Consider the following 12,017-nt stretch of genomic DNA (forward strand, 5'->3'; position numbering starts at 1 on the left):
ATAATAGGTCAATCCTTGTTTAAGATTAGAATTAGGATTAGGATTTAAATTAACTCACATATCGTTAGTATTCTTCAATCCAAAGGGATATTTGTTTCTTAAGTTGGAAAATTCATCAACCAATTTTCGAACACCACCACCAATGATTATCAATAGTCAATCTTCGACCACCACCTTTGATGACTCCATCGACGACCTTCCGACAACCAACTTCGACAACTATTGCCAACCAACCTTCTATTGCAATTTATCAACAATAAAACTTTAATATAAATACTTTTAGTATACATTAGTAAAATGAAAAAAAAAATTATGAAATTTTATTTATAGTAAAATCTACTTAATTATTATTTTTAAAATTACTACTTTACAATTACTTATTTATTTTGAGGAGTCCAAAGATAATAGTCTCCGCCAAAATCACCACTTAAATATTTAATTTCATATTTCATACTTTCTTGTGTCCTTTGAAGCGCCTATATATTGATTATCGATTATTAAGCTAATAACAATGTTCATTGTGTAAACTCCCTGGTTTACCACTTCCGGGGGAAGATTGAAGACAACCTTTCGAATTCTTCTACCTCCATTGTTGCTTCTCTTTACTTATTTTTGAACAACTACAAGGTTTTCTTTCAACTGGGTTTTTGTTAGTTTTTCATTTTTATTTTTTTACATATTCTACATGTTCTAGATTGCTTAATCTCATCTTCTCCTTGGGTTTTTAGAGTATTCGACATCCATTGTTTCCGGCCGATTGTTTCATCGGAATTATTTTCTGTCGCTGCCTCCTAGTACGATATGATTCTACTTGATTGAGTTTGCTGCTTATGTATCAGTTTTATTTTATCTTGTTATTGTTTTTCTTTGAAAATCGTACTGTTTGTGTTTTAGTAAACTTCTATTCTCTGTTATGTTGGTCTGATTTGATTAGGGGAGGTAGTTTAGTGTTTAATGTTCTTGGTTTTCTAATCCTTGTTTTCTCTACATGGGGTAATCCGAGTCGATTTTATGGTTTTTTTTTTGGTTGTTTCCTAGTGTTTTTTTGGAGTTGTCAACGATGATCTGGAGGGGATGATGAGAGCTTTAACTTTGATTTTTTTTTTTTTTTGTTTGTTTGTTTGTTTGTTGTTTGATTGATGCTGAGTAGACCTCTTATTGGGGATTTTGAATTTTTCTCATGTTTGGATGTTTGAATCTGAGAGTTTCTTTTCTGTTTTTCTTCTTTCTTCTTTAGGGATGTTTTGATTTGTATGTATTAATTCGTTTTGTTGTTTTTTTTTTTTTTTTTTTGTGCAGATTGAGATTGGAGGGTAATAGTATGGACACTGGAGGCAATTCTCTTCCTTCTGGGGCTGATGGGGTGAAGAGAAAAGTGTCGTATTTCTATGACCCTGAGATTGGCAATTACTATTACGGTCAGGGTCATCCAATGAAGCCACACCGTATTAGGATGACCCATGCTCTTCTTGCTCACTATGGATTGCTTCAGCATATGCAGGTCTTTAAACCCACCCTTGCCAAGGACAAGGATCTTTGTCGTTTCCATGCTGATGACTACGTTTCATTCTTGAGAAATATTACGCCTGAGACTCAGCAGGATCAGCTAAGGCAGCTCAAGCGTTTTAATGTTGGTGAAGATTGTCCTGTGTTTGATGGTCTTTACTCTTTCTGCCAAACATATGCCGGTGGCTCAGTTGGTGGCGCTGTCAAATTAAACCACAACCAGTGTGACATTGCTGTTAATTGGGCTGGTGGCCTACACCATGCTAAGAAGTGCGAGGCTTCTGGATTTTGCTATGTCAATGATATTGTCTTGGCTATTTTAGAGCTTCTTAAACAGCATGAGGTTTGTTCAAACACGAGTTCAATACATCTTTTCTTTATTTGTATCTCCTATTGACCATTTATGATGTTGATGTCAATGATATATCCTGGGATTATATATCCTGGGATTTTGTGAGTACTTTATCAAGCATCTTCTCGTCCTACTGTGAAATAGTTCTGTTTGTGCTTCATTTAATTTATCATATCATTCAAGCACTAGATTGAGTTGGATTCTACAGAACGTGAAGTTCAGATGTAGTTTGCTTATCAATAAATATCATTCAGCATTAGAGCATTAGCCTCTTTTCATTTCATCAATGAACGATGTTCAATTATTTCCTTTCATATCATTCAGCATGAGTTTTTTTAAAAAGTGAGGTTGTGGAGTGGAGCTTGCAAGGTCAAATGTCAATATGTGTGCGCTTGCTTATGTGAATCCTTCATTTCCTTTTAAATTGATATGCATAGTTTTCATGTATGAGTATTTATAGCAAGTCTTATCCTCACTGCTGTTTCCTTTTTTTTTTTTGCAGCGTGTTTTGTATGTTGATATTGATATCCATCATGGAGATGGTGTAGAAGAGGCTTTTTATACCACTGACAGGGTCATGACAGTTTCGTTCCACAAATTTGGTGATTATTTTCCTGGTACTGGGGATATTCGTGATATCGGCTATGGCAAAGGGAAGTATTATTCCCTCAATGTTCCTTTGGATGATGGAATTGATGATGAAAGTTATCATTCTCTATTTAAACCTATAATGGGGAAGGTTATGGAAATCTTTAAGCCCGGTGCTGTAGTTCTTCAATGTGGTGCTGACTCTTTGTCTGGGGATAGGTTGGGATGTTTCAATCTTTCAATCAAAGGTCATGCTGAATGTGTTAAATATATGAGATCATTCAATGTTCCCCTTTTACTGCTTGGTGGCGGAGGCTATACTATTCGAAATGTCGCTCGATGCTGGTGCTACGAGGTAAATTTTGTTTATTATGATTTTTTTAATCCGACGAATATGATTATAAATGTGGCACAAATGGGGTCATTGTGTGAATGTACCTAGTTTCACGAGGTAGTGGAAAACAGATTCGTTCTTGATGGAAACTCTTGTTTGGCCAAAAATTGCTCTTAATAATTTTTAAGTTACAAGCAATCACACATATACCATTACTTATGGAGGAAGCAAATACAAATTGATGAAGATTGAGTGACAGTATAATTGTCATACCTTGATCAACAAGGGTTTTAGTTACAATACCGGGTTTTCAGTTTAAAATGTCCTATCTTAAGTTTGTAATGAGTTTTAGAATATGGGCATCTACATAAGATCGTTCTAGCTGCTAGCCATTAGGATGTGAATCTATATTACCTGGAATTTCTTTCAACCGAGTTTTTGGAAGAAAGCATGCCAGTCCTTTTAGATCTTTCATCTTTCAACTTATATATCCTAAAAATGTTAACTTATCGTTTTACATTTGTCATTCTAAATTGATTTTGAATGCTTATCTTCATCACATGCAAAGCAGACGGGAGTAGCTCTTGGAATGGACGTCGACAACAAAATGCCACAGCATGAGTACTATGAGTATTTTGGACCTGATTATACTCTACACGTTGCACCTAGTAATATGGAAAACAAAAATTCCCGCAAAATATTGGAAGACATAAGAGTAAATCTTCTTGGTTATCTCTCAAAGCTTCAACATGCCCCCAGTGTTCAATTTCAAGAAAGGCCTCCTGATACTGAATTCCAAGAGGTATTTTCTGTTTCTGGCGCTACCAATTGATTTTAATATTTTTTCCCCTGTTTTCAGCTTCTTATCGTTGGGGCTTGTTTCATTAGATTTGGGGTTTGTTTTTAAGCTCTTTCATTACCTAATTAGTTGTTGAATAAAAATGAATCGTTCATGTTTTAAGTAAATAAACTAGTCTGCGACTCTGCAGTGGCATGCCTGTCAATTAACACATATTTTCTCGTTTGCTTGTTTCTTCACTTAATTGCTATCCTGTTAGAAATAGTGCATTCTCAACTTTTGCTTTTAAATACTCCCCCATGGTCTTCTTAAATGTCTTTGTGGTTGAATTTCATGAGGCAATTAGAAATTATCTTCTAATATTATCTAATTGCATAATAATACTTAGGCGGACGAGGATGATGATAATGGAGACGAGAGATGGGATGAAGATTCTGCCATGGACATCGATTGTGACAGGTATTTTGTTTAACCTGTCATATGTTTTGGAAGTGATCTTTTTAGTATCCACAATTTATATGTTCTCTTTGCACAGAAAGCAATTGCCGAGCCGGGTGAAAGCAGAAAGTTATGACACTGAAATTAAAATGGTACGACTTCCTTCGCTTGGACTCTATATCATTTTTTCTTCATTGTGTTGTCAACTCTTTAAAGCTGAACAGAAAGAAATAAAAATATGATCTGTTGAATGATTTTAATGTTTAGGAGATGCATGTTACAGCATGATCATACCACTTTTTTCCTTATAAATTAAGGTTAAGTGGTTAACTAGCCTAAAGTTGCACATGGTAGTAAAAGAATTTCTCAATTTCAGCTATAACTTAAGAGATCTTGAGCTCAGATTCATTGGTGACCATTAGCTAGTGACCGGAAATCTTTCTGGTTTTCAGTTCAGACATTTTGATCTCTCAAGAGTCACTTCGTTTTGAAGTAGTTGGATAGAGCTAATCGACAGAATTTTAGATGGAAGAGAAACGACATTCATTCCTGGGAGTGGTGGCTCTTTTTTCCCTTTTGCCTTTTTTCCAATTGATAGATTATAAAGGTTAATTACACTTAGTACCTTTTTTTTTTAACAATACTTTTTAAATTATAGGGTTTGAAATTTTCAATTTCAACTCTGTTCAACTTTTAAATTGTTCCAAAAAGAAATTCTTGGAGAGAGTTGCCATTAAAATTCTGTAATAATGGTCTCAACTTCTATGTGGTTGAAGAGTTGTTAACGGTGTCATTTCATATATGCCCTTCAATTTTTTACGCATAATTTATATTGTCATTTTGGAACAATTTCACAAAAATTTAGGTACCATATGGTGCCTTCTGACTTCTGTTGCATTTGCCTGGGATATTTGGAGATATTCTCCCAGATTCTAGTCAAAGGCTCTCGATTAATACTTCACTACTTAGAATCTTTGTTGTCTCTTTGTTGCCTCTTTGGAGATTAGTGAGTTGGGTTTGGGTCGGGTCATGAACATAATGTTAGAATCAAAGCCGTGAGAATCTGGGAGGATATCTCATTTGCTACTAGGTATCCTAGTTATCAACAGTAAAATTGTAGGGGTGGGATGTTTGCTATCCTGTCTGGATTATACTCTCATTGCATTGAACAAACTAATTTGACCTTCTATTTTGTCAACTTACTTAACCCATGTAGTTCCTAAAACACTAGTCATATATTCATATTGAGTTCTTTTGTCCATTTACCAGGAAGATGTTGCTGAGACCAAAGGTTTCGAAAGACCAGCAACTGGAACGGTAAAGTTTTAGCCTATATTTATCCATAGTTTCTTACAACATTTCCAGACGATACACGGAATGAAAATCATATGTTTGACAGTGATTGCTGCTGCAGGTTCTTGATATGTTCGATTATTGAACGAGGAACAGTGAACAAGCCTGAGGATCGAATGTATACCTAGCAGCAAATGAACGAGATTCGTGCAGATGCGAATTAGTATTTTTGAGATGTGCCAGAACTTTAGACCTGTCACATGGATGAGTGTTAATGTATAGACTATAGATGATGATGAAACTGTGGATATCATAGGGCATGGGAAAATGCAAAGGATTTGTTGAAAAGAAACAAATACATTGAAACTTAGTCTTCCTTTCTGTGCAAACTACAAAGAATAGCAAAAAGAAGATAGAAACAGTGTTCGTGAAGTTATTCAGATACAGAAATAGTAATATTAAGACTAATGCCAAATAGATATAAGCTCTTCCTGTTAGTGAATAAGGAAAATTAAAAGCAATAGGAAACAAAAAGAAGATAAAAACAAACATAAGTTACAAAAGAATCTATATGTTACACGGGTTGAATTGGGTTAGATAAAAGTTATTTAGACTATGTTGGGTTGGCTACCAAAATACTTGAAAACATTTCGAACATGTTTTCAATTGGATTGTTTTTTTTTATTATTATTAATAATTTAAAATAATTAAATTTATTACCTTACGTGCTAATAATTAAAAACTTTTAAAATTCAAAAGGTAAATATCAAATATTCATAGTATCAACTAATACAATAAATATGTCACAAAAATAAATATTGCAACAATCCTAAAAGAAGAATATTATCTTTTCTATATGTATATAAATCTGTAATTCAAGTTGGGTTTAGTCAACCGAAGACTCAATCAAACCTTACAAAATAGAAAAAAATTTAACCAATCCAAACGAGGAAAACAGAAAAACTAACTGTAACTCATTGAATAGTCTAGTTTGTTGGGTCATTTGAATACCTTACTATGTAAAAAAAATCCATATTTTTGTTGTTCAATGCTCTAATGCCTTCACTTTGAGCGCCTAGAGTAGATTTCATTCTAAAAAATTACAAACACTTTAGTTTGACTAGTTTGTTCGTGTTTAGAACGTATCAAACCATTTGACAAACAGACACTTTTTTAGTATATAAAATGTATTGTGACACTAGTTATAGAGAATCAAAGTTGGATATGCATCGAAGACTTGTTAAGTATACTAAGCAAAGACTTGTATGATAAAATAATAAATTTGGAGAGCAAAAAATATGAAGCTAATTTTGTAAGCATATCAATGCATAAACTCCTTTATCTTTTAGTATTCTTTTCGTTCAAAAATTTATTGTTTTCTCCAAATAAAGTCCTTGCTAAACGCTTTAAATTCAAGAAGACTGATACACGCAAAACGCCCATAGCAAGTGTAGTTTCGTGTTCTACTATAAGCCATAGCAAGCCTGTAAATTTTAATTAAAGATCCAATGTTTGATTGCATCCAATAGAGAAGGAAATGTTGTTTCTTGTTTTTACTTCCTCTTTTGAAAAAGAAAGAAAACTGTTCGAACTCAATCTAAAAACTTTTTAAATAACTACTTAATGATTGTTAAATACATTTTCAAAATTAAGCACTCCGAGAGAAGTTAAATCAAACCGGCACAATGCTCTTTCTTAAACTTCCATTTTCACTTCATGATCAATAGACCATTCTTTGATGACAAACTTTCAATTTCTTTAGTTTAGAGATGATAACATAACTAGCCCTTCCAAAGGATCTATCTTGTAATAAAGATTTCTTGGAAGGTAAATAACAAAATAAAGAAACTTATAGATTACGCTATAAGCCTAATTTCCTAAATCCAAATGATTATCCACAGATTTTGGAAGTTAGATTGTACCAAAAAAATATTAACACCAAGAGTTGTTACATATTGAAGAACTTTTATGAATAGCAAATATATATATACACACACACACAAAATATAGCAATAAAACTTAGATGACCTATAACAGTTTGATGAATTTTGTTACTTAAAATCCATAAATAAAAATCATTGATGAATTTTGGATTAGGTTTGATCACTATTACAACTAGGCCAGTGATGGAAACAGATAACGATAACAATAACCGTAACAATAAATACAACACATTCATAATTTAAATACTACAACAGCAACAATATATGTAATGTAGTAACAATGATAAAGGCTGGTGGGTTCCATGTAAATTCCAAGCGTAATCAAATTCAGCACCCTCTTAATCTCCAATTCCTTCAATTTCCAGAATACAAGGCAAACAACAAAAGAAACCAAATGGGGTTTCACTTTTGAGATTACCATTGTTTTGTTACATCTATGAGTGGGTAAAAGCAGCCTTATTTGCTAGGAATTGACCTGGGTATAAGCATTAGTTCATATCTCTAGTGTTTCTAAATCTCTTTCCAAGAGAATTGGCATTCTAAAAAAAAATTATATTATCATGAATTATAACGCAAACAATCCATGTAGTTAAAAAGGAGAAACCAAATGTACAAATAGGGCACTATACCTGACTGTAATCAAGTTGAAACTACAATATTATTGTAACAAACCAATGGACAATAAAAGAAGGCAACTCCGGTCCTAACGATATACTTGCACTAAATGAAAATAAATTTGTTCTTACGAGGCACTGCGCACAAGAAGATGCAGTAACTTAGGAATAAATGTCACCGAATTTGTATGGTTTACAGGAAAGCATCCTTTTCAAGCAACTTCAGCACCTCATTCTGATTGTTTAGCTTGGCAACATCAATGGGAGTCTTTCCATCCATGTTTGTGAGAGTACTGCACAAAGACAAACAGATTAGTGCACTGAATAATAGAAAATGGAACGTTAATGACCAATAAAGAGTTGACTAAGCTTACACAGCAGCGCCGTTTTCCAGGAGAAGTGCAACACAGTCCTTTCGGCCATAACCAGCTGCATAGTGAAGGGCAGTGTTCTTATTCGTGTCCAAAGCATCCACTTTCGCTCCAGCCTCAAGGAGAACTTGAGCACATTCAACCTTACGGTGAAAGTTTTAGAGCTGACGTTAGTTTTACAAGGCCAACCAAATACTACCGCTGTTTGTCAAGGAACATCCAACAACTAGACATTCTTTATCACGAACTTGTGTACTACTATATCAGTCAAGATGAGACTAGTATCTAGTTATGCTCACTTAAAGTTTTGAACTACAGTGCGACAATATTTCAGAAGCAGCAGCTGCCCACAAGATATGTTAATAGAAATCTGGTCTAGCAACAGGCATCCTTAACCTTAATTTTGTACACATACGAACATATGATATTTTGTATTAAATCACCCAGCCTATTACTCCTTAAATCTATGAGGTTATGCAGCACCCTAAGTATCCTCTATAGCACACAGCTCGTCTTCTCATTCTAACTATAGAGAACAAGAAGACTGAAAAGTATTCCAGACACCAAATCTGTGATGCAAACAACCTTTGCATGCATCTCTATGGATGGAAATAATTTAATTCTGCAGCCTTTACCAGAAGTAGAGATTTCATCCGTAGGATTCCACTTTAGTAATGCATGGAAGAAATGGCTCATGATTTTTTATATAACTCAACAATTGACCAAAAGAGTGGGATTGTAGCAAACGAGAATAGAGTATGCAGAGTAGGTAAAAGCCAAGATACATTATTCATTTCATACCTCACCATACCCACTAGCAAAATGCAATGCCGTCCTGCCTTCTGAATCAACTTCATCCTTGTCAGCACCAGATGCAAGCGCCTTTTTTAATCCCTAATTAACCATGGGGATAAGGATTAGGTTCCTCAAACTACCGAGTTCCTTTACATGAGAGTACAAGAATGTGATGGAGATGTGAGCTTTCCCAATCATAAGATGCAGATTAACAATGATTTCTCTTACACATTTTTTTTCAAGATGGATAATGCTTCAGTATGCAAGATACACATCATAAGTGCAATTAGCTGATGCCAGGTCATACAACTTTTTATAGAAACAAAAATGAACATGAGATGCATAAGCAGACCTACAATGATCACAACCTGGTCCAGCATACAACCCAATACAATTGAAGATATAGATATGAAATAAAAAATGGTAACTACAGGACTCCAACTGCTCTGGAAGTCACCCCATGTTATTCACCAAAAAACAGACAATTTGAGCATACGGCGTACCACCATCACATCAATGTCCTCTCATGCACCTCCATGAAAATTATAAAATATATATCACAAACACTAGAGTGAACTATCACGGCCATGGAGCAAGTGAAAGAAACAAAAAAAATCACTGCTTCACACCTCAACATCACCAGTACTAGCAGTATGATGAACAGCTGATTCATCCTCATTCTCCGGTTCTTCAGAATCATCAACCCCAGCATTGTCAGTAGACGTAGCTGCCTCAGCTGAAACTGGAAGGCCCATTGCTTTCCCCAACTTCTGTAAAACTTCTTTATCATTCCAGTACCTAAGGACAATGATTTTTTTTTTTTTTAATTATTATTTTGACAACATAATTTGGTAAATTGAATGAGAAACAGAAAAGTCGATGGCTCAGAGTTCATATTTAAATGTTCCCAACTTCATCATGGAAGGTAGACCGCCAGTCTCTATCTCTTCCAATATAGGCTTCAATGAAGGATCCTCTTTAATCTGTGCCATTCTTTCCTCAAGTTGATCACCATCTGGTGGACTAGCAAAACTCTCAAACATGCGAGACATAGATGGATCCTGGGAATAAATTGAGCAGAAGTTTCACCCCTGGTACAAAAGTATACTCTACGAAAAATCAATCAATCAACAAGCAAGAAATTAAATACCTGCATTAGTGTGCTACCAAGACGCTCTGCCATAGACATAAAATGAGGATTCTGCATGACTTGTTGCATGGTAGAAAAGTATTGTTGAGGATCAAACTGGATTCCTTCTTGAGCTGGTGGACTCTGAAATTGTTGAAGCTGCTCAGCCATCTGGTTGAATGAAGGATCTTTTGCTATCTGTTCAGCTAATGATTTGATGCTAGGATCCTGAGTGTATAATAATTAATAAATTAGACTTCAAGGTTTACTAATATAATAGAAGTTCAAGCTAAAGTTTTAGCGCGAACAAGAAAGCAACAGACGGAGCAAAACAACAGCTTTTAAAAGAAAGAAAAAAATAAACGAAGAAGAGTTCAAGAAAAAGATCTACATTAAGAATGTCAGACATGGATGAGAAATCAAAAGGACTGTCCTGAGGCAGGTCATCAAATATAGAATTAGTTCTTTGGGGTGCTGCCTGAGGAGGAGAATTAGTTCTTTGAGATGCTGCCTGTGGAGGAGGATTGTCTGAAGAGGATGTTTCAGATTTAGCGTTTTTGTTGTCCGAAGAACCTGTTTAATTCATTTAAAAATAAAGAGTTAAGAAAGAAAAAGGACGAAGTTATATGAGAGAAAGTAAGGCGTCTAAAAAAACAACAAACCATTCATAAAAAGCGAGGAAGCGAACAAAGAAAATGGTAATGGTGATATTATCTACCAAAAAAAACCCATATCTAGAATTTTGCTCTTACATCACTATATTTCATCACCCCCCTAATCTTCTCCCTTTCACTAACCCCATATCCACAAAGTACTGAAAAACGTAAAAGCAACGATTTATGAATCAAATTGAAGCAGTAGTAATAGGTATACAACCACAACCCCATTAAACTTCAACATCTACTCATGAATTGTACTCAAGACACGACCCAATTTCATCTCCAATACTGCTTTAATTGCACACTACTACAGATACATAATTTAGCTGCTTACCAGACAGAAGTTCTTTGCTACTACTCGAGGCCATGAGAATAACTGCATGAAAATCAGGAAAAACGAAATCAAATCGAATATTAAATCCACATTCCACAATATAATACAAACCGATAAAACGCAGTATCCACATCCGATTATCAATATTCCACCATAGAAAAGAATTGTCAAGCCCTCCACCCATAGACAAAATCAAAAAAAATCAAAAAAATAAACTACAAAATAAGAAGTCGAGATTCAGACCTGATCCTAGCACGGGAAGATTGAAGGGAAGAAGGAGAGCAAGAGATCAAGCTTCTGTATAAACTGATTCTCCAACGAGACTTATATAATTTGGTTTTGTGTTAATTCATTTCCTTGAGTTATAAACCCTAATTTATTGTTTGTTTGTTTATCTCCTTTTTGTATTTTGTGAGCTGCGGCCACCGCGGCACCGCCGTTGGAGAAGGGCAAAATGGGAATTTAGTAAAATGTGGACAAATTTTATATGAGTTTTTGTTGTTTACTAATAAAATTCTATGGATTCATAAATGTTTTTTTATATTTCAAAATTTTATCATATATTTTGTAAATATTTTACTATATAATCGCATTTGATGCATTAAATATTAAACTGATTAGTGTATATTAGTTCCTTTGAAAGCAAAAGATGTAAAGAAAATGTAAAATGAGATTTAAGATAAATAAATATATAGAATTTTGAAAGATTTAAATGAGATTCAAATATATATATATTTTTTAAAGGATTTCAAAAACTATTTAGTTTAATGACTTTTTGTTATTTAATAGTTTTTTAAAAATATTTTTTATTTTTTATTATTCTTGAAAAAAAAAACTCTATTAAATACATATTTTTAAATAA

General features: G+C 34.1%; 2 protein-coding genes across 4 annotated transcripts; one reads left to right on the plus strand and one right to left on the minus strand.

The window, feature by feature from the left end:
* The first annotated feature begins 473 nt into the window (after positions 1-473).
* Positions 474-5,742, plus strand: LOC101217287 (histone deacetylase 19). 3 transcript variants are annotated; one of them, XM_004144513.3, is made up of 8 exons: positions 474-627; positions 1,300-1,849; positions 2,361-2,801; positions 3,352-3,582; positions 3,968-4,038; positions 4,115-4,169; positions 5,287-5,334; positions 5,432-5,742. In XM_004144513.3, the coding sequence occupies exons 2-8, from the start codon at positions 1,322-1,324 to the stop codon at positions 5,453-5,455; spliced, it is 1,398 nt and encodes a 465-aa protein (XP_004144561.1). In that variant the 5' UTR covers positions 474-627; positions 1,300-1,321; the 3' UTR covers positions 5,456-5,742. The 3 variants fall into 3 exon arrangements, with proteins under 3 accessions (XP_004144561.1, XP_031745149.1, XP_031745151.1); XM_031889289.1 differs by lacking the exon at positions 474-627 and adding an exon at positions 674-794; XM_031889291.1 differs by lacking the exon at positions 474-627 and having other exon boundaries at positions 1,322-1,849; positions 5,417-5,742.
* Positions 5,743-7,784: 2,042 nt separating this feature from the next.
* Positions 7,785-11,555, minus strand: LOC101216809 (ankyrin repeat domain-containing protein 2B). Its single transcript, XM_004144511.3, has 9 exons — positions 11,399-11,555; positions 11,156-11,197; positions 10,554-10,735; positions 10,184-10,390; positions 9,946-10,094; positions 9,663-9,831; positions 9,040-9,132; positions 8,242-8,381; positions 7,785-8,160 (listed from the first exon to the last, which is right to left on the minus strand). The coding sequence occupies exons 2-9, from the start codon at positions 11,187-11,189 to the stop codon at positions 8,061-8,063; spliced, it is 1,074 nt and encodes a 357-aa protein (XP_004144559.1). The 5' UTR covers positions 11,190-11,197; positions 11,399-11,555; the 3' UTR covers positions 7,785-8,060.
* Between the last annotated feature and the right edge of the window lie 462 nt (positions 11,556-12,017).

This window comes from Cucumis sativus, chromosome 7 (assembly GCF_000004075.3).
Source record: "Cucumis sativus cultivar 9930 chromosome 7, Cucumber_9930_V3, whole genome shotgun sequence".
NCBI classification, from domain to species: Eukaryota; Viridiplantae; Streptophyta; class Magnoliopsida; order Cucurbitales; family Cucurbitaceae; genus Cucumis; species Cucumis sativus.

What these genes read in the sequence shown, in the direction of transcription:
- LOC101217287 (XM_004144513.3), top strand. Translation starts at nt 1,322, where the DNA reads ATGGACACTGGAGGCAATTCTCTTCCTTCTGGGGCTGATGGGGTGAAG. An exon ending in CTGATACTGAATTCCAAGAG is followed by an intron (nt 3,583 to 3,967) that starts GTATTTTCTGTT and finishes AATAATACTTAG; the next exon opens with GCGGACGAGGATGATGATAA. An exon ending in ATGACACTGAAATTAAAATG is followed by an intron (nt 4,170 to 5,286) that starts GTACGACTTCCT and finishes TCCATTTACCAG; the next exon opens with GAAGATGTTGCTGAGACCAA.
- LOC101216809 (XM_004144511.3), bottom strand. Translation starts at nt 11,189, where the DNA reads ATGGCCTCGAGTAGTAGCAAAGAACTTCTGTCTG. An exon ending in GGTCTACCTTCCATGATGAA is followed by an intron (nt 9,832 to 9,945) that starts GTTGGGAACATT and finishes CATTGTCCTTAG; the next exon opens with GTACTGGAATGATAAAGAAG. An exon ending in TTGCTAGTGGGTATGGTGAG is followed by an intron (nt 8,382 to 9,039) that starts GTATGAAATGAA and finishes TTTCACCGTAAG; the next exon opens with GTTGAATGTGCTCAAGTTCT.